The sequence below is a fragment of the Pipistrellus kuhlii genome, unplaced genomic scaffold (genome assembly GCF_014108245.1).
Source record: "Pipistrellus kuhlii isolate mPipKuh1 unplaced genomic scaffold, mPipKuh1.p scaffold_m20_p_15, whole genome shotgun sequence".
Classification (NCBI taxonomy): Eukaryota; Metazoa; Chordata; class Mammalia; order Chiroptera; family Vespertilionidae; genus Pipistrellus; species Pipistrellus kuhlii.
Genome location: NW_023425460.1, coordinates 40,344,191 through 40,365,246, shown reverse-complemented (window position 1 = coordinate 40,365,246; position 21,056 = coordinate 40,344,191). Strand labels below are relative to the sequence as shown.

Below are 21,056 nucleotides of genomic sequence, written 5' to 3'. Positions count from 1 at the left end.
TGCTTTTCCCTTTTCATTAAAAACTGGGCAAATTTGCCAATCAATGTTTCTCTCTCATCCTTGATATTTCTACCTCTCTCCCTCTCTCTTCTTCTCTGAAATCAATAAGAAATATATATATTAAAAATAAATAAAAAATAACTGGGCTGAAACCGGTTTGGCTCAGTGGATAGAGTGTCAACCTGCGAACTGAAAGGTCCCAGGTTCAATTCTGGTCAAGGGCATGTACCCTGGTTGCGGGCACATCCCCAGTAGGGGGTGTGCAAGAGGCAGCTGATCGAGGATTCTCTCTCATCGATGTTTCTAACTCTCTATCCTTCTCTCTTCCTCTCTGTAAAAAATCAGTAAAATACATTTTTAAAAAATAAATAACTGGGCAAATTTTGAGTCATTATTTAGCTAATCTTCCCAGTGAACCCTATGCCAATGATTTACTGAGCACAGTGACAAGACCAGGGCATCGTCATCGGTGTACAGCAGCAAGGCGTTCACTACAGAGTCAGCTCAGCGAAGGGTGCCCAGGAACTCTCTGTACTGTCTTTGCAACTTTTCTGTAAATCTCAATTGTTCCACAGAAGAAAGGGTTTTAGAAAAAGAAGAGAGGCCAAAATCGGTTTGGCTCAGTGGATAGAACGTCGGCCTGTGGACTGAAAGGTCCCAGGTTCGATTCCGGTCAAGGGCATGTACCTTGGTTGCAGGCACATCCCCGGAAGGGGGTGTGCAGGAGGCAGCCGGTCGATACTTATCTCTCATCGATGTTTCTAGCTCTCTATCCCTCTCCCTTCCTCTCTGTAAAAAAAAACAACAATGAAATATATACATATTTTAAAGTGATGGCCAGTTTTAAAAAACAATGTAAAAAATACCAGCACTAAAGAATGCATATCGTATCATTCCATTTATATGACGTTCAAAGCCAGAAAACCGAACCTATGGTAGTAGAAGGCAGGCTGATATTTACTTCTGAGAGAGAGAAGGATAGTGATAGGAAGAGATGAAGGAAACTTCTGGGTTACTGGCAATAATTTATTACTTGGCCTAGATGTTGGTTATGCAAGTGATGCAAGTGTTTTGACTTTGTGATAATTTGACTTTGTGATAACTTATTTGTGTGTGTGTGTGTGTGTGTGTGTGTGTACACACACACACACACACACACACACACATATATGTTGTATTTCAATGAAACCAACAATTAAATTTAAATTTCAAAACTGAATCTAGGAGACATTTTGTGAAATCTAAACTGGTTTAAATATAAGGAGATATGTTGGAAATAGAAACAAGGGCTTAAACTGGAAATAAAAGGCAACAACTAAGTTTAAACAGATCTTTCTTGGAGTTTAAACACAAATGCCCACTTGGCCCTTCTTGGAAAGAGTATTTTTATCACTCTGAACTCATCTTGAGTTATTATCTACACCAAGGTATCTGTGAAAAAAATAAATGAGTTAACTTACCCTCCTCTTTAAACACATGACAGTAAAATTCTCCAGGATTATGTATCAAACAGACCACAATATCTACTGTTTGGTCAACAGTAAGGGCAACCCATGTCCATGCCAATGGATTTAGTTTTGCTTCTACACCCAAGGGAGCTGTGAAAATAAATGAATGTTTTGTAAAGCCAAATGATCTGAGAAATCTACTTTGGAAAAACTGAATTTTCAATGATTCTCTTAGTGAATTCACAGGAAAGTTTACTATCACAATCAACCAGTACATTTCTGACCGACCTTCAGTGGCCAGTGACTCATAAAACTTTCAACAAATATTCAGTTCCCAAACAACTCTTACATGTATTTAGACCAATACTTGATTTAAAAAGACAACAAGTACTCAACATAATTCTTTAATATTTTACTGTATTGATTTTTGAGAGAGAAAGGAAGAGGGATAGAGAGATAGAAACACTGACGAGAAACAACAATTGGCTGCCTCCCTGCACAACCCCTACTGGGGATCGAGCCTACAACCTAGGTATGTGCCCTGACCAGGAACCAAACTGGTGACGTCTTAGTTCATGGTTACACGCTCTACCACTGATCCACACCGGCTGAGCAATTTGAAAACCTACATATTCACAAAACCATCTGAACTCCAGCCTGAACATTGTCTGACTGACGTTTTACTTACCACTGGCTTCTTTCATGTCACTGAGCTTCTCTATCACTATCCCCTTCTCCCGGGCAGTAAAGCCTGCATCTGTGAGGACTTCAGTAACACTGATGTGAGGTGTCATGGATTTATCTAAAAGCTCCACCACGGAACTGTTCTCCAACTTGTCCACCACTTTCACCGTGATCATTGTGTTCTGCACAGTTTTTTTCATTAGACAAATAGCTTCGGGAGTCCAAATTCCTAAAGATGGCTTTACTCCTAACAAAGAATTTTTTAAAGGATGTTAAAGTGTTTCTTACAGCAAGCACTGTGAAGTTCAGCTTCAAATTCCTACAAAGGTGAACTTAAATAATCGGTGATAAACACTGGAACCAAAAAGTTCCATCTAAGCAGAAAGATTCTCTAATCATGAAAATGAAGGCAAATTACAAAGAAAAAGCCTGTAAAAACCTTCTACAATTATAGAAGATAATTGATATGAAATGTCCAGAAAAGCAAATCTGTAGAAACAGAAAGCAGATTCCTGGTTGCCTGGGAGCAAGGATTAACTATACGGTAGGTCCTCCAGTTACGTCAGAGATCCTTTCCTATGGCACCACGTAATGAGATTTTCGCCGTAAGCAGGAACCCACCTACATAAGCACCTACATCACTCACATGGAACACATGCATAGCAGTAATGAACTGAAACAGTAAAAAAATTTAAAAGAAAGATAACAATTCCTGTCCTTTACTTGTGGTAAATAAATAAAAAAACCCTAAAGCACATATGTACATATGTCGAAATGACAGAATTTATTTTTCATAAATAAGTGGGACATGGCAACATAACCATGAAACGATGTACATCAAGTCTGACGTAACCCGAGGACTGCCTGTAAACAGGCACAAGAGATCTCATTTGGGTGATGGAAATGTTTTGAAGCAAGGTTACAGTGACAATTATACAACTTGGTAAATTTACTAAAAATCACTGAGTTGTATATCTAAGACAGTAGATTTTGTGGCATATATAAATTATGTCTTGATAAGGTTGCTATGAAAATCATAAACAAAAGTATAAGCAATCCAGGAAGAAATACTGGTCCCTTACCTGATATGAAGCATTTGTGGCAACCCCAACATAATGCTTAGTTCATCTTTATATATATATACAATAAAAGCCTAAGCCACCGAATGACCAATCAACTGGTCGCTATGACATGCACTGACCACTAGGGGGCAGATGCTCAATACAGGAGCTGACTCCTTCTGGTCAGTGCGCTCACACAGCTGACTGACCCTACCCGGTGGCCCACCAGCCCAGGTCAGCTACTCCCTCCCTCAGTAGTCCTGCAGGTCCAATCTCAAGGGTATGGGCGGGGCACCGATAGACCTGTGCTGCCAGCACATTCTTGACAGTGCCTCCACTAGCCTCCTGGAAGTAGGCCTCAGGCACTGCAGCCACTTCCCCTCCCTAAAAGAGGCCATCAGGTGGCTCCTGACAACCAGCACAAATGTCAGCGGGACAGATCGGGATCCTGGGCCAGCTAGGGCATCCCACCAGCTGCTCAGAGGGCCAATCTTGTCCCAGACCTCCACCTACACGCCCCTTGGTTCTGACACCAGACACAGGGCTCACAGCTGGTGAACACTGCTACAACAGCACAAGCCTCTCCCAATGGGGACTGACTGGGCACAATGGGGCTAGGATGAGCAGGAGTTGCAGGCAGGAGCACCAAGCAGTGTTGGACTGCCCGTTTGGGCCTAATCCCTGCAGGCCATCCCAAGGGACCACACCTGTGCACAAATTTGTGCACCAGGCCTCTAATAAAATATAAGAGCCATGTAACTTACAAAAAAAATAGCTTCACTGGTAATGAATTTAGCTCACCAAAATTGATCACGATGAACTAACACAGTGCTGGGAACCAGGAACAGGGAACCCAAACCTAGCATTGTCACTGGAGATAAAATGTAAAAAGAGCTATGCGACCTTGATGGCTCTGAATGGTCAGAGGCATTAACTCATTGTCTAGTTGAGATAGTGGTGCTTGAGGCAACTTTAATTTGTTAATCATATGTAAATGTAAGTTGATTTTCTGTTGTTGGAACTTCCCCCTTAAGAGATGTCTTTGTTTCAGAATCTCAATAAAAGGAATGGTAAAAGGCCAGAGAGCGGTTAGTCTTCCCACTAGAGGTAGACTTCCCGCCTGGCCCCCATTTTCCCAAATTAACTCTTTTCCAGTCTCTCTCTTCAATTTAGTGTGCAGCCTTCTCCAGAAACTGGACCCTGAGTGGGCCCTGAACCACGCGGGTCGTGTTAAGGGATCCCACAACACAGAAATACCTATTTGGTGCACCATGTATGAAGGCACTGATTACCTCTGCATATCGGACAGATGAGTACACTAGTTTAATGCCTTCTGGAGAACCACCACAAACAGGAAATGAAGCATACCCACAACATCTCCTAAGGATCTGTTAGAAATATACCTACACCTTGCAACCCATATTAAGTAAATGATCACAGACAGGTTGTAAAATATAGTTAAGTAGCATTCTTATAATGGGTTATTAAATTAGGGTACATACATATGAAGATGTAGAAGCCAATTATTGACATGAAAAGAAGCCCTCTGGGACAGATTACATATATATCAATATCTAAGCACGTACCTATAATGTTCTTATTGCTTTTACTAGTGGGTTTCTCTCTACTTCATGTAGTTAATACACTTCTAAAATATTAATAATGCAGGCTCCATAAATAGCAAAGAACACTCAATTTCATAACCATAGGTACATTAAATTTTGTTTTATTACAAATAGTATTTCCTAAGTGTTCTATTAAGGATTATTTTTCCACTAAGTTATGTCTAAACATGTTCCTTTGTTTTATCAGTAGTAAGATAAAGTAGTCCTTTATCATATCAATTCTAATACTCTTACTTGAAATTTCAATCTTTAACAATATGGGGAACATAAAAATTTCATACCTGCCAGCACACACTTTATTGCTTGCATTGGCAATTCCAACAACTTCAGAGTTATGGGGCACAGTCTTTTCAAATTCAGAATTTCAAAGTTTCCGTAATCTACATATCCGACGAGCACAGAGTCTTCAGAGGCGTAAGCCAAGACGGAGGCACGGTACCACTGGTCATCCTCTGCAAAAAGAAGAGTCAGTCTCAAGTGATTTTCCAACATGGACGGAAAGAAAAACTTTTCCTCACACACTTAGAAATTGTCATTTGTAAATTTTGATATCAAACTTTACTGAACAATGAATGCTTATTCAACATTGCTATCTTTGCCTTCGACTCTTCATATCACCCTTTTCCTTACCTTACTAGACTACATGCAGTTTGCTTTCATGACTTATGTCCATCCATGCCTTGTCTCCCCAGCAGACAGTTAGCTCATTAGGACAAAGAACATACATGTTGGCCATGTGGATGCACAAGGTCTTGACCAATACATGGACCACTGGCAAAGGGCATCAAGCAGGCTAATTTTAGAATGCCTGGCAGTGTGAGTCAACCAGACTCTACCAGCCAAACCACCATTTTCCTGGAGGCCTACTTGGACCTCCCGCTCTGTGAGGTCACTGGCTCTCCCTTCACGGAAGAATTATGAGATGCAGTTATCAAAGACCAGACCTGTGTAGCTAGAGGCTGAGCTATGACAGCTCTGCACTCCCAGACCCTCTTGCTTTTCCAAAGAAAACTGGAGAATTCATGATCCTGGGAGGTTCCACATTGGCATTCAGATGTAAACAGAATGATCTGCACCAGTCTCCCAAAACTGCAAAACTGATAAAACAATCAAAACCTCCTTAATCCACCCCTCCCCCACATTCCTGGGCCTTCTTTCTTTAAGCATTTGGATTTAGTTTAACTGGACATATCTGGTGTACCTTAGTACTCAAAATTTCAAAGAGAGCCATCAAACTCAACAACACTCTCTTTCCTTACCCGAGAACTGAGCACAGCAGATGTCACCAATGGTTGGGTAAAAATCTGAGCGTGGAGACACTTGACCACAGTACTCATTAAGGGATGCCTGCAATTCAGCGAGCTTATCTGTAAATATAAATCACATCTTAAGCAAAAGAAATACAACTCTACACATTATCTTCATTTTTCCCCCGCTGAATCTCTTGACGTATGTTATCTTGAGAGCCAAATTGAGAAAGGTGACTTACGTCCACTTTGTAGTTTTTGACAAAAAAAGTCTTCTGGAGTCTGAATGTGGGAAACCACACCACAGAACTCATCGCCTACATTCAAAGTTAACACTTTTGGGATTAAGTCTCTTCTGTCTACAACAATTTTGTTTTCAGCTGTCATTTTCCCAACATCTTCAGGCTCACCTGATCAGAAAACAGAAAAGTAAGTCTTTTTAGTTTCACTGATTAAAATTTTCAGGTTTTCAGGCCCAATCATGCTTTCCATACCTCTAGACCTTAATACTTTAGAAATAATGTATTTTTAACGCTGGGGGGTGAAGGCATGTACGGGAGTGGGGTGGAGGGGCAATGGTAAGATATGTGCACATATAATACCTTAATAAAAATTTTTTAAAAAGAAATAATGTATTACTAAATAAAAACTATCATATTTCATGTATAAAGTTTATGGAAGGACTAGCATTGCCATGAATCTGACACTGTGACATTTGTGCTTTTATGTTTAGTACAAGTCACTATACTGTTCATTATTAATGTGTATACTCACTTTGAACTGCACTTTGCTTCTTAGAATTTTGTCCCTTAGGTATCAAGCCATATCTCATTTCTACAAGCACATCATCTAAGAGTTTTCCTAAGTGATTAACAAAACAGATCTATAGTGAGCTATTTACTAAATATTAAGGCAAAGCATAAATAGAAAACAAATGAGTCACAATTACATGGTTTAGAGATTATGGCTATTAATACACATTGGCATATAGCTATTAATACACATTGGCATCCAATGCATGCTGAGCCTCTAAAAGTAGAGGCGCAATACTGTGGAAACTGAGAGGCAATTATAAGCACACTGCAGGAAGTCATTTTTCAAACAGATAGAAAACCAGAATGAAAGAACAGGATTCCAAAGTGATTTTTCATTATTTCCATAATCTGAACACTATGTACCTACAGTCTCAATACTAACAAAATACAGTTTTGTGGAGGCTGTTCAAAGAAAAAGCAACGATGATAAAAATGAATGCATTTGTAAGAGTAATTTCTGAGTTTCTCCATGAAGGAGAACTCGGAAGTAGATATTATCATGGCCATATGGAAAGGACAGTATCGTCACCCCCAGACTGTCTACATCTAGTCTTTAATCCACTCAGTTCTACGGATCCGTGCCATGTCTCTGACACATGGCCAACTGCAAGAGCAGGGTCAAGGCCAAGTCTTCATCCACATCTAAATGTCCCCAGAGCAGAGCGTCCTTGGCCTCACTTTGTGTTTCTTTCTTCTCTGAGTATCTGGTGGAGACTAAACAACGTATTAAACACCTCATTTACAAAGAAAGATTCGGTCTTACCTGAACTTAGTAGCCTAACATCCACAGCAAAGGAAACGACTTCCTCTTCCAAGATGTTGACAATCTTTACAGAGCAGAACTGCTCCATTAACAGTGATTTAATAGTTTTGATACAATCATTGCTCCAATTCCCCTCTGCTGGGATAACATCAGCCACAAAGCACTTTATGGCCTGAAAGATTTTGTGCAAGTTACTAAAAAAAAAATCAGTATTTGAAAATGACTTTCTCTAGTTAATTATGTGAAAGTTTAAAAAGATGTGCTTTCATGCATAAAATGTTTCAAAAATCTTTGAGTACTAGCCATATAAACAATTTTATGTGTAATTATTTTTTTCTTTGGGTACCCTATTCACAGTGCTTTGACTTTTGGGACTTGAAGCTTGAGAAGTTGAGGAAAGAATAATTATCCCTCAATTATGTATCAATTCAAATCACTTTCAAATAGTGTAATAAATATAAAAATGATTATTTTTAAAGAGCAGATTCATAAGAAATGACTAAAAATGCTAACAGTTTTTCACCCAAGGTAGTACTTAGCCAAGAAAACCAATGAATGATTACCAAGGTAGAAAAAGATGTGCCAGCAGGTACTCACGGCAGAACAGAACAAGCAAATAGTGTATCTACCAAAACTTAAAAACAGCTCCTTTGGGCCACTCTTAGGAATTTAGAAAGCAAAAGAGACTCACACAAGGAGGAAACAAGTCAATGTTTCTGTTTAGTTGCTGAATTCTGTTTACTGGAATTATTTCTTCATTTCCATAATCAATATATAAGACTTGTGCCTTCTTCTGTAGCAGATCAACGTCTTGTATTATTACTCTATTCCAGGTCTAAAATGAAATAAAATAGTACTCTACTTCAAAAAAGCATTTCGTGAATTTTTTTAATGTATTGTTGCCAGTATTACAGAAATCCCCCATTTCCCCCCTCCTTTGCCACCCTCCACACCCCACCCAGGTCTTCCCCATACTATTGTCTCTGTCCATAGGCTATTCCTATATGCATATACCGGAGGCTCGGTGCATGGAATTTGTGCACAGGTAGGGTCCCTAGGCTAGCTGGCAATCAGGGCTGACTAGGGCCTTCAGGCTGCCAGCTGAGGCCTTCCTTCCCAGGCTGCCAGCTGCCAGTTGGGACCTTCCTTTGTTCTGCACTGTCCCCTGGTGATCAGTGCATGTCATAGCAAGCAATCAAACTCCTGGTCTCCCAGTCGAATTCCAGAGGGGACACTGCATATTAGCCATGTATATCTCTCCCCCCACCCCTTGGTTAACCTCTTTCTGTCTCCTCCATTTCCCTCCCCTATGAGATCTGTCAGTCTGTTCCATGCATCAATGTCTCTGGACCTATTCTGTTCATCAGTTTATTTTGTTCTTTAGATTCTACATATAAGTGAGATCATGTGATATTTTGTCTTTCCCTAGTTGGCTTATTTCGCTTGGCATAAAAAATCTCCAGGTCCATCAATGCTGTCATAAAGAACAGAAACTTCTTTTTACAGCCATATAGAATTCCATGGTGTAAATGTGCCACGGCTTTTTTTATGCACTCATCTACTGATGATCACTTGGGCTACTTCCAGATCTTAGCTATTCTGTCCCATATAATAAAAGCCTAATATGCAAATCGACTGAACGGCAGAATGACCAGTGGAAAGACTGGTCACTATGACATACACTGACCACTAGAGGGCAGACACTCAATGCAGGAGCTGTCCCCAGTTCGCAGGCCCTGACAGCAGGGCCAGTGAGCAGGCAGCCCCAGGCCAGCCAAGGCAGGTGCCAGCAGGGGCTACCCAATTGCCCAGCCTGTCACCCCACAGATCAGCCCTGATCATCGGCCAGGCCTAGGACCCTACAACATGCACAAATTAATTGCACCAGGCCTCTAGTTGTAAATAATGCTGCTATGAACATGGGGGTGCATATATTCTTTCTGAATGGTGGTTTGGGGTTCTTAGGATATATCCCCAGAAGTTGGATTGCTGGGTCACATGGCAGTTCCGTATTTAATTTTTTGAGGAAACACCATACAATTTTCCATAATGGCTGCACCAGTCTTCATTCCTACCAGCAATATGCCAGGGTTCCCTTTTCTCCACATCCTCACCAGCATCTGTTTGTTAATATATTGATGGTATGGCAGGCATGAGGTAACACCTTATTGTAGTTTTAATTTGCATCTCTCTGATTAATAGTGACATTGAGCATATGTCCATATGTCTACTGGCCATCTGTATGTCCTATTTGGAAAAATGTCTAGTAGCATTTCACAATCTTACGTTGAAAATTCTCACTCTATAGAACATGCAGTGGAAAGGCTAACTGTTCTATTTCAAGGCACTTAATTAACAAGTTAACATAATTTTCTAGTAATCTTGCCCAAAATTGTTTAATTAGGCCACTGTGCTATGTACAAATATTGTCAAGCCATTCTAGCCCGGTCAACTCTATGACACCCTGGTGCCTCAGCTACACAAATAAACACCAGCTCTCCGACTTGCAGTCAGCCGGGAAACAGCACCTGAGGAGCCCATACAGAGCTGGACAGGCCTAGCACAGGGAGCAAGTAACCGAACAGAGCCTGGAAGACTGACGGAGGAAGCAAAACCGAAGTTGGAGCAGTCTCGCCTTTAAGCCACCTAATGCATCATTAAAAGCTCTGCTATCAAGTTGATACAACCAAAGTAAATTAAAACATTTTATTAAATAATTCACTTCAAGAGAGGTTACCTGGTCAACAGTGTACTTGGCAACACAAACTTCCCCTTTAACGGGAATGTAATCCTCCTCATGCACTGTATTTGCATACGCCTCCTTTAGGCTAGCAGAAAGTTGGTTCATGTATCCTAAAACTTCTGCAGAATATAACTGCACATAAAAGTCACTTGGGTCTTTGAATTCAGTAACTGTACCCTTCCAAAGACAGAAAAGATGTAAAAATTCACTGGAACACAAGCCAATGTGCATTTCTTAAAGCTTTTATTAAGCTACAATAAGCGTCACAGATAGTTCTTTCAATCTATCAATTTCATCAGATTAAATGTTGTAGCTACCATGAATTCAAAATAGAAAATAAGAAAATAGAATCCATAGTTCTTTGGATTTCTGTCCACAAAGATTAAACAACAAATACCTTGATTTCCATGGTTTTCCTGAGTTGTAGACTTCTCAAATCAGAAAACATTATTTTTTCAGCACAAATGGCTATTTCTTTAGTAACTTCAAATGGACAGTCACTCTGGTTTGAAAAAAAAGCACATAAGTGCGTTACATACAAGAACATATTTCAATGATACTGCGACTACTAGTTGCTGGAATCAAGGTCAACATAGCTGACGAGGCTAGAGAACATCTGCGTGCAAGGACTACAAAGAAGGGACTCCCGTACTAGTCCAAGTAGTCTGACACAGACACAGCCATCACAAGCCCTTTTTGGAAAACGGCTGGGCATAAACAATTCTCAGTGAGCACCAACAGTCACCTCGTCAACCCCTAGGGGGTGCAGATTTACTCAGCAGGAGGCTTCTGTTCTTAAAGAAACACCAGTGAAATGCAGAAATGAGTCTACATCATACCTCATTTTTCACTTCCATGTTCTTTACTTCATAAGTTGATTTATTGTCTTCAAGTTTGTGGAAACTAAAATAAAGCAATTAATGTTAATACTTATATTACAGAGCTAAGAGTAAGGACCACAATTATGTTAAATTCTCAATCAATGAAACCCCAAAAGAGCAAACAGTTTCTCCCAGACAGAATCCAGAACAGTAACAACTGCCTAGGCAATGGCTACGCTGTGCACAGGAGTGCTTCTTCCCAAAGCCACCTCTGAAAGGACGATAGCCACAATCTGCAAACCTCAGTGTTCCTACCTGTGAAATGGACAGCATCCCTACGGCAAACAGTTTTGAGAATGAAATCAGGTTAAATATATGAAACTGGCCCTAACTGGTTTGGCTCAGTGGATAGAGCAAAAGCCTGAGGACTGGAGGGTCCCAGGTTCAATTCCGGTCAAGGGCATGTACCTTGGTTGTGGGCACATCCCCAGTAGGGGGTGTGCAGTAGGCAGCTGATGGGTGTTTCTCTCTCACTGATGTTTCTAGCTCTCTGTCCCTCTCCCTTCCTCTCTGTAAAAAAAAAAAAAAAAAAAAAAAATCAATAAAATATATATTTTTTAAAATATGAGAAACTGTTTTTTGTAAACTCGTTAAATAGCACACAAGATTTGTATATTTCAAAATTGCAATCCAAGAAGCACTGTGAAAGTTCCACCTTATTAGAATTTAGTAAAGGACACATAATTAAAAGAGCTTTCTAAGCTCTAATCATTTAAAAAAACAAAAACAAAGTCACTTAAGGTTTTAAATCTTAATGTGTCCAACCTAATAAAAATATATTCATGGAAACTCGTAAGTTTATAAAGCTGTTCACTTCAGATTTGCACACTTTATGTTACACCTCAATAAATAAGAATAAAGTAACAGCATCTACAATTATGGGCTGCCTATCTGATTTGATGCTTATTATATCAGGAAAAAATGTTGAATGAAATATTCTCTAATGAATAGGAACACACACTTACTTTTGCTGCACAGGCTTGCACACAATGCTGTGTGCGGACCAGTCTCTTCTCTGGCATGCTATGGAGCAATAGTATGTCTGCTTGCACTGTGAACACCTCTGCGACCCTACAGAAAACAGCCAAACATTTCATTCCAAATACGTGTTGCCCAGGGCAAGACAATTTCAAAGACCAGACATATCAAGTACCATTGTATCAATCATATCAAGATTATCTGAAGAGGCAGGCTTATGATGTCTATAATTAGGTGTCAAGATTAAACTTTTCAAGCTCTCTCAAAATGCAGAGAAAGGAGGACAGACTGGAAACATGACTGACTTCTCTAAAGAAGAGCCCAGAACACATTATAAAAGAAACCAAAGGAAACAGAAAAACTGTGGCAATTAACGTAACTTGTGCAAGCAGACTGACATGGCTTACTTTGTGCCATTAAAAATACGATGTTGTTCAGTGGTTAGAATGTCAGCTGCACACTCAAGGGTCCTGGTCAAGGGCAAGTACCTGAGCTGCAGGCTCAATCTCCGGGCCGGGTCAGGGCGTGTGCAGGAGACAATTGATGTCTCTCTCTCTCTCCTCTTTCTCTCCCTTCTACTCTCTAAATATCAATGGGGAAAAAAAATCCTCTGGTGAAGATTAAAAACTCAAAAATACAAAACAGCCATGGCTAGTTAGCTCAGTTAGAGCATGGTCTCAATACACCAAGGTTGCAGGTTCAATCCCCAGTAGGGGTCTTATAAGAAGCAACTGGTTAAGTTATTTCCTCCCTCCCTCCTGTCTTCCTTCCCTCTTCCCCTCTCTCTAAAATCAAAAAGCATGTTCTTGGATGAGGATTAAAAAGGAAATCCTATCAGTATCCAGGCAGAAAAAAACATGTTACCGAAAAACAACAAAACCAAGCTGGCTTCAAATGCCTCCACTCTAAAAGAAAGAGAGGCCTGATTGGTGTGGTTCCTTGGTTCAAACATCGACCTAGAACCAGAAGGTCATGGTTCAATTCCTGGTCAGGAACATGCCCGAGTTGTTGGCTCAATCCCCAGGGTGGGGCATGCAGGAGGCAGCCAATCAATGATTCTCTCTCATCACTGCTGTTTCTCTCTCTCTCTCCCTCTCTGAAATATATATATGAAAAATGTCCCAAGACCACTGATTATGAGAGAAATGCAAATTAAAACCACAATGAGATATCACTACACACAACCACAAGAAAGGCTAAAATTAAAAAAGATTGAAAATCCCTAATGTAGACAAAGCTAAAGGAATCAGAACTTGTTACCAATGGACATGTAAAATGAGACAGCTACTTTGGCTGTTTCCTATAAAGTTGAACATACACCTACCCTTTTGACTAAGCAATTCTCCTCCCAGGTATGTACCCAAGAGAAATGAAACATATGTCCACACAAAGACATGTGCAAAAATATGCAGAGAGCTTTATACATAACAAAAACTGGATACAGAAAAATGTTGCAACAAAAGAACAGATAAACAAACTGGTATAATCATACAATGACATACTACTCAGCGACAAACAAAAATAATTAATGTGCATGCAACAACATGGATGAGTCTCAAAAATATAATTCTAAATGAAAAAAAGTTTTATACAAAAGCTCCCATACTGTATGGTTCCATTTATATGAAATTCTGTAGATTTCATTTAGTATATGAAATTCTGGCAAAATTAATTTATTTTAAAAAACAATGGTTGCCTCTAGGTCGGAAGTACAGTGCCTGGGAAGTGGCATGAGGAAACTTTCTGAGAAGAAGGAAATACTCTCTATCTTGATGGGGTGCGAGTTTGTGTGTTTCAATGCATGAAAGTTTTATCTAAAAAAAAAAAAAAATATATATATATATATATATATATATATATATATATATATATATATATATATAAAAATAACATAAGAAGCAATAAGAACAGGAAAGTATGGATGAACAAACGATTGTATGTTGATGGCTGGCAAAGGTGAAAGATGGGTATATGCTGCATATATATTACTCCACTTACATTTAATATATTATAAATTTTCTATACTCAAGATATTTTTCAAACATATAAAGGAATAATCTAACACAACTGAGACAACATGCTTACCAAACAGGCCACAGCGATGGCAAGTAGTTGATCGAAGAGGCGGTCCTAAGGATTTGAAGAGTGCTGGATTATTTATGGACAAGGAATTCTCAACCAACTTGTGTATATTTTTTGGTTTTGCAGGAGACACATTATTGCTAGGTTTCTATTTTAAAAAAAGAGAATAGCAATATTAAAACTTGGCAATAACATTGAAAAACTACGAGCTTTGAATTCCCTCTTCTGGGAAGATAAAGATTTACATTTCCCTATTTTTCCCACTAAGTAAAACTAAAACTCCTGGACTTACATGTAAAACAAATATACGCCTAACTCTGAAAGAAGGCAGCAGACAAGTTAGGAACTCTGGGACTCACAGAAGGAATGGCGATGGTTCTCTGAGTTCTTTTTCCTCATCTATCTATCCCAGGTAGGGTGCTGGAGAAGCCAGCAATCCAAAAACATCAAAAGATGCAGACAATAAAAGCCCCAACCAAAAGCTTGCTCTCTCTAGGAAAGGGGTAGCCCAGCAAGACAAAAAAAAAAAACCCTTTTATTAATAACTACTCTCCTCTAGACAAACAATTCAGATAAAACTGTGGCCCCTACTTCCACCAGCAAGAGTAGCGTGGGGAGCCGAGACTTCCACTTTCACCAGGCTACAGTGAGGTAGCAGCCCTCCCACCAGGTGGCATCAAAGATGGCCAACCAAGTAGGAAGCCAACACTTCATCCCTGCAGGGGTTCCCTGTGGAGACCACAGGGGAGCCTGGACTTCCATCTGGCAGTAAGAAATGTCATCCCAGCCCTAGTCAGTTTGGCTCAGTGGATAGAGCATCGGCCTGCAAACTGAAGGATTCGATTCCCATCAAGGGCACATGCCCAGGTTGCAGGCTCAATCCTCAGTGTGGGGCATGCAGAAGGCAGGGGGTCAATGATTCTCTCTCATCATTGATGTTTCTATCTCTCCCTCCCTCTTCCTTCCTCTCCAAAATCAATAAAAAATATTTAAAAAATTAAAAAAAAAAACAAGTCACCCAAACCCCTCACCTTCCAACTCACCACCATTGGGGTGGTGTTAGAGGAGACTCAGTGGACAGTTAGGACCTTTTGCCACCATTCAACAATAACGAATGTCTCCAAATCTTCTCACCTCCAAATCTCCCTCTGGCTTGTCCATTCTCTGCCACCTTACCCCACCCTCACCCAGCAGCAAGGTGTCAACAGAGACTGAGCGGGGAGCCTGAACAACTACTTCCACCTGGCAACACCCCCCTTCTCCTGGGAGCAGTGTCAGAGGAAGTTGGCTAAAACAGAAAAATTAAATAACATAGAGTTTCATAACATAGTACCCAAAATGCCTCAGTTTCAACAGAAGCAAACTGTCATTCTAAAAACCAGGAAAATAACAAGGAAAAATGAAAAGATGTCAACTCAAGAGGACAGATGTTAAGTTTATCTGCCAAAGAATTTAAAGCAGCCATCAATACTTCAACAAGCAATTATGAACATGCTTGAAATGAAGGAAAAAAGAGTCTTAGAAAAGAAATAAGAAAGAACCAAATGAAAGTTTTGGAACTGGAAATTACAGTAACAAAAATTAAAAACACAATGGGTGGCTCAACAGCAGAAAGGAGGGGGCAGAGGAGAGAGACGGTGAACATAAAGATCAAAACTATAGGCCTTACCTAATCTGAACAAGAGAGAGAAGAGTGAGCAGAAAATATAAATAAGCACAGCCTCAGGGACCTCTGGGACTACAACAAGAGTTATAACACTCATGTATTTGAAGAGTCTCAGAAGGGAAAGGAGAAAGAGGCAGGGCTAAAGAAGTACTCAAGTAAATAATGACCAAAATTTGTCCAAAGAGATAGGACTACAAATTTAAGAAGCTGAGCAAACCTCAAAGAGAATAAACTCAAAGAACTACACACCAAGACACACTTTAGTCAAATTTCTTAAAGCTAAAGATAACAAAAACGCTTAATAGCAGAGAAAAAGAAATGATATCTTATACAGAGGAGAAAAACAATTAAAAGGAGAACAGATTTTTCATGGAGGCAGAACAAAGTGGCATGATATTTTTTAAGGGCTGAAAGAAAAGAACTGTTAACTAAGAAATTTAACCAAGAAAAATCTCTTTCAGAAAATGAAGAGGAAGTCTCAAATAAAACTAAGAGAATTTGTCACCAGACCTATCCTAAAGGAATGCTTAAATTACTGGCTATCTGGGTTAAGGAAAGGATAGGGCAGGAGGGAAGTGGGTATGGCCAAAGCACATAAGGGCTCCTGTATGGATGGAAGTATTCTGTATCTTGAGTATGAAGGTCTGTGATATTATACTACAGCTCTGCAGCCTGTTCCCACAGGGAGAAACTAGGTAAAGGCTACACAGGATTTCCATTGTTTCTTACAATTGTATGTCAATCTACAATTACCTAAAAAGAAAAAGTTGCATTTTTTTTAAGTACTACATTAAAGAAAAGGAAGCTTGACCTTAAAAAATACCCAAATATTGAATAATTATTTATTATTGCAATACAAAAACACGTTTAGACTTTTACCCAAACAAAAACACCAAAAAGGAAAACAACCCAGAACTTACACTATTTGCTTCTTTGGGTGGTGAATTATTTCCAACATTTAATGGAGACACTGAGTTTCCTTGGGAGAAAAACATAAAGCCTAATAAAAGCCAAATATTAATTTCTTGCTCAGAATGTAAAATTAAGTAATGTTCAAATAATAAAGCTATACCATAACAGTCTTAAAGCTACACTATACATAAGCAACATTCTACTTCTCTGAAATTTCATACTCAATATGCTATAGAAGTTAGGAGGATAATTCCCATTTCAACATACAAAATACTAAAACGTCTGTGAACGAAGGTCAAGATTTATTAATAATCCATCCTGTTTCTTAAGAAATGTCATTTATGTCTTTTTTTGGCCTTAACTCCAAAGTGGATGGCAATGAAAAACTCAATACCACTAGCCCAGGTTGGTGCCCTGCCTAATACTGAGCTAATAAAATGCCCACCTTGTTTTTGTACATCAGTGTAAAGTCGGCACAACTAAGAAGGCAGATAATGTTTAACATTATTAGAGAAATAGTTCTGATCTGTTGGGGAACACCAGAGGCCCAAGGGCCATGGAGAATTACATCACCAGAATGCTAGAAGGTCACATTTCAGGTTCAAAGAGGCTAAATTCCACCTGGGTCTAGCTTCCTTAAACAGTCGGTTTTTAGAATGAAGACTAAAGGAATTATTTTTTTTTTTTAAGTGAAACAATTTAATATCTTAACTATATCTTTGTGAGCTCTTACATTCATAATGTCAGCACAGAACTTCAGGCATGTAAAATATGGTCCATCTTTAGAACTCCTATAAAAAGCCCTAAGGTTTCCTTCCTTTCTACATCCCTAGTAATATATAGCTTTCTTTGGGGGGAAAAGCTCATCTGTATTCATTCTCTCCCCCAGGAATCTTTTGTGTGATTCATCTTGTTTTCCCTTCTACATTAATATTTAAATGCAAATATTGTATGGTAGCCATTTGGCTGTTGTGTTAACAGACACACTTGTGAAAAGTCAAGGAAACCATCAAAATAAGTAGTATTAAACCTGTAATTTTCACTCACTCACCCGTTGGCAATGTCTTCCTGCTTCCTTTGGATCCAACCACATCTCCATTGATGCTGTTAGGGTTTGAAGACGATGAATTATCTTCCTGACTAGCCAAATACTGTTTGGTTTGCTCACAAAGCAAAAAATTGTTATTTTTATTTCTGCTCTCTGGGCTTTTCAACCTGAAATTTGGGTGATTGGGCTGTCCTCCAGGACTTCTTAAAGAACCATGTGATGGAAGCTTGCTTTCATTTTTCTCAAAATTGAACGGCTCTGTCATTTTATAAGTAGATGCCTCCAAATTATTTCTTGACATCCCATTAAGCGGTAAGTTAACATTCACATAAGTCTAAGGGAAGAAATGCAGTTAAAAGGTAACTTTAATTACAAACCTCGGGTAATTTTTTATGTAACAGACAGTTCTCATAAATAATTCCAAATCAGATGTCACCACGATATTGGCCCGGCTTGTTACAGGTACAAGAAAAGAACAGCTCCATCAGTGAGGACACACTGCAAGAGGACCGGGACTAACTTAAGACAAGGAAAGAGTCCTCTCGGAATTCCAGACAGCCCTTACTTTAAAAAGCTTCAGAGCCAAGCAGCCTTGAGCCTTGGGGAAGGTGGGGGGTGGGGGGGGAGGGCAGGAGGGTTTGTGGTCCATGACAGCGTGGCTCCCAGCGCCCAACAGCAGGACAGGACCCTGCAAGGGGCGCAAAGCCTCTGCTGGCCCCTGCCCCTCCCCCCCTCAGGGTCGGACCTCAGGACCTGGGTCCAAGATCTGCTTCCAGGGCTGCGGTCATCACACTCCCTGGCTCGGTAGCTAGTCCCAATCCCCAACCCCTGGCCCTTCTGGTCCCCCAGTCTCCGCCCTATGCTGCCTGACTCCTCCCCCAGTCCTGCTGGAGCATCTGAGCTTGTTGCCCACAACACAGGATTGTAAGAGCCAGAGACCAGCCAAACAGATGTTTCAGGGAAGTATTCTTTTTTTCATTAATAACTGGACTTATCTATGGGTGGAATATCTATACAGTTATGGCCAGATCTACTTTTTCGCCTTTGGTGACATCTCCTCCAGGGCCCATTTATGCCCCGGAACCTCTCAAGTGGTTACCAGTTAAAAACTCAAGATAGGAAAGGAGGGGAAAGAAAAATTGAGAGGCATGCTAAAAGTAATTGATTGAGGGATTTCATGATTGAACCTTACTACTGCACCTGCTTTTGTACCCTGTGAAATAAGCTAAATTTTCTCACCCAAAATATGAGCTAAAAACCTTCTATGCTCTTAGGGCTCATCTGTGCTTAGATTTTGTTGTCTGTATTTCACTTCTCATTTGGACTTTGATTTATACATATTTTAGACCTCTGCATAATTTTTCTCTGAAATGGAGAACAGCAAATACAAATATGTAAAGTTTCTTTCAGCTGCATCAAAATACTAAATATATGTCTTACAAGTGGTAGTATGAGCTATCAAAGTTTTATAATTCATTATTAGTTAAGCTGTTTTAATTTTTTAATTAAAACTCATAGTGCAAAAAAAAAAAAAAAGGTGCTGTTGGAAACAAACCTTACAACTTAGTGGGGAAATACAATAGAGGCTATTGTTTAAATCAGGTCACCACCTACCTTTCTAGCCTCTCAGAATCCCTACCCTCTCATACTTGATGCTACGCTATGCCTTTGAATACGCTGAACCTACTACCCAGAATACCTTGCTCTCATCTGCCTGGCAAATGCTGTCCTTCCTAGTCATCCTTCACAATTTTCCTCAGTTGACCCTATTTTTTTGCATTTCTCCCAAATCCTCTAGCTTGATAATCTCTAACTAAAATAAATTCCATAAATTTCAATTCCCATCTACTGCTTTTAAGCACTTATCTGTGTGCACCTGTCTCTGAATATGAGGTACACACATTGCTGCAACGTGCAGCTGAGAAACCTCTACCCAGAAACTGTGCTGGTTTGTTATTATTCTCTTAATCTTAAAAGCACTCAGTGTCCTGCCCGGGGGACATCATAAAAGTAGACAAACAACTCTTTTTGAAATAGTGAACTATAGCTTTGTCTGAAGAGCACAGGCAGAATTTTTGCCCATCTTCCCAAAATTGCTCAGGAAAACAAATAAACAAACAAAAAACAAGAGAGGTGAAACTAGCATGAGGAACACCTCAATGTTGTTAACATTGCTGTGAATAGAAGAGAGAAAGAAATAGCAGAAAAATCCTTCCTCTTGGTGTCCTCAAACTTTCATCTTCTTTCTTGCTTGAAATCAGATGTAGCTTATTCCAATAACAATCCAGAAAATAATGAAATAATAATAATAATAATAATAATAATAATAATAATACTAAAGAGATGCACAGGCACACTCAGTGGGGAACTCACAGGGGACCAGATCCAGGGAGGATCCCTAATAGAAGGCCTGGAAAGGGGCAGGTCTAATGAGAGACCCTGCAGCTGCCAGGAGAAGGTACCTGTAGCAATAGCACATCTACATTGGAGGACCAGATTGAGAACTACAATGCTGGATGCAGTCAGAAAAGAGAGATATCGTGAAATTACAAAAGGAAAATAACCTCCAGGGGAAACTGTGTGAGGATTCAAATGCTGGGTAACTCTAGACTCTGTACAAGAAATATAAGGAACGTGTATTAAAATATCAGGGTAGCTACCAGATTAAAAACAGAATGCATAACTTTAAAACTAGAGGGAAAAACTCTCAATCCAATAGGAAGGAAAAAAAAAAATCAAGCATGGTAAAGAGATGCAATATGGCTCCAGCAGCAAAGGTGGCTGGGAAATGTTGGACTATCTGGTTAACCCTCTGGCTGGTTAATTCTCTACAGCCTCAGGCTTGGCTGACTACACAGAAAACCTGGACTGTCACGCCCCCAGCAAGGAGGTAACTGCCTGACCTTATCTGTTACCTTAGGAATGCATTGTTCTTTCTGTGATCTATGTGACTACCCACCAGTGCTTTTACCAGTTACCTCCTACAAAAAGAGACCCTGGCCTGGAGGGGTGTGGATTCTTTTCCCACGGCTGCCACTGGCAACAGCTGCTTTGCAGGGCTATGTGTTCTCCTGGTAAGGCTCTTTGGATTTGGGTAAGGCTA

General features: G+C 39.9%; 1 protein-coding gene and 1 pseudogene across 1 annotated transcript in view; one reads left to right on the top strand and one right to left on the bottom strand.

Moving 5' to 3' along the window:
• The window catches only part of TDRD1 (tudor domain containing 1), a 28,196-nt gene extending 9,594 nt beyond the window's left edge, over positions 1 to 18,602 (bottom strand). Inside the window, exons 1-15 of the mRNA XM_036438004.1 lie at positions 18,519 to 18,602; positions 17,957 to 18,287; positions 16,914 to 16,972; positions 14,331 to 14,475; positions 12,233 to 12,338; positions 11,226 to 11,289; positions 10,784 to 10,888; positions 10,381 to 10,563; positions 7,644 to 7,815; positions 6,840 to 6,926; positions 6,308 to 6,475; positions 6,078 to 6,185; positions 5,100 to 5,270; positions 2,137 to 2,379; positions 1,461 to 1,598 (exon numbers count right to left, since the gene is read on the bottom strand). Of these exons, the coding sequence (XP_036293897.1) occupies positions 1,461 to 1,598; positions 2,137 to 2,379; positions 5,100 to 5,270; positions 6,078 to 6,185; positions 6,308 to 6,475; positions 6,840 to 6,926; positions 7,644 to 7,815; positions 10,381 to 10,563; positions 10,784 to 10,888; positions 11,226 to 11,289; positions 12,233 to 12,338; positions 14,331 to 14,475; positions 16,914 to 16,972; positions 17,957 to 18,287; positions 18,519 to 18,602 (2,164 nt within the window). The remainder of the gene's footprint in view (positions 1 to 1,460; positions 1,599 to 2,136; positions 2,380 to 5,099; positions 5,271 to 6,077; positions 6,186 to 6,307; positions 6,476 to 6,839; positions 6,927 to 7,643; positions 7,816 to 10,380; positions 10,564 to 10,783; positions 10,889 to 11,225; positions 11,290 to 12,232; positions 12,339 to 14,330; positions 14,476 to 16,913; positions 16,973 to 17,956; positions 18,288 to 18,518) is intronic.
• On the top strand, positions 18,601 to 19,118 carry LOC118719032 (annotated as a pseudogene).
• Positions 19,119 to 21,056: the final 1,938 nt, after the last annotated feature.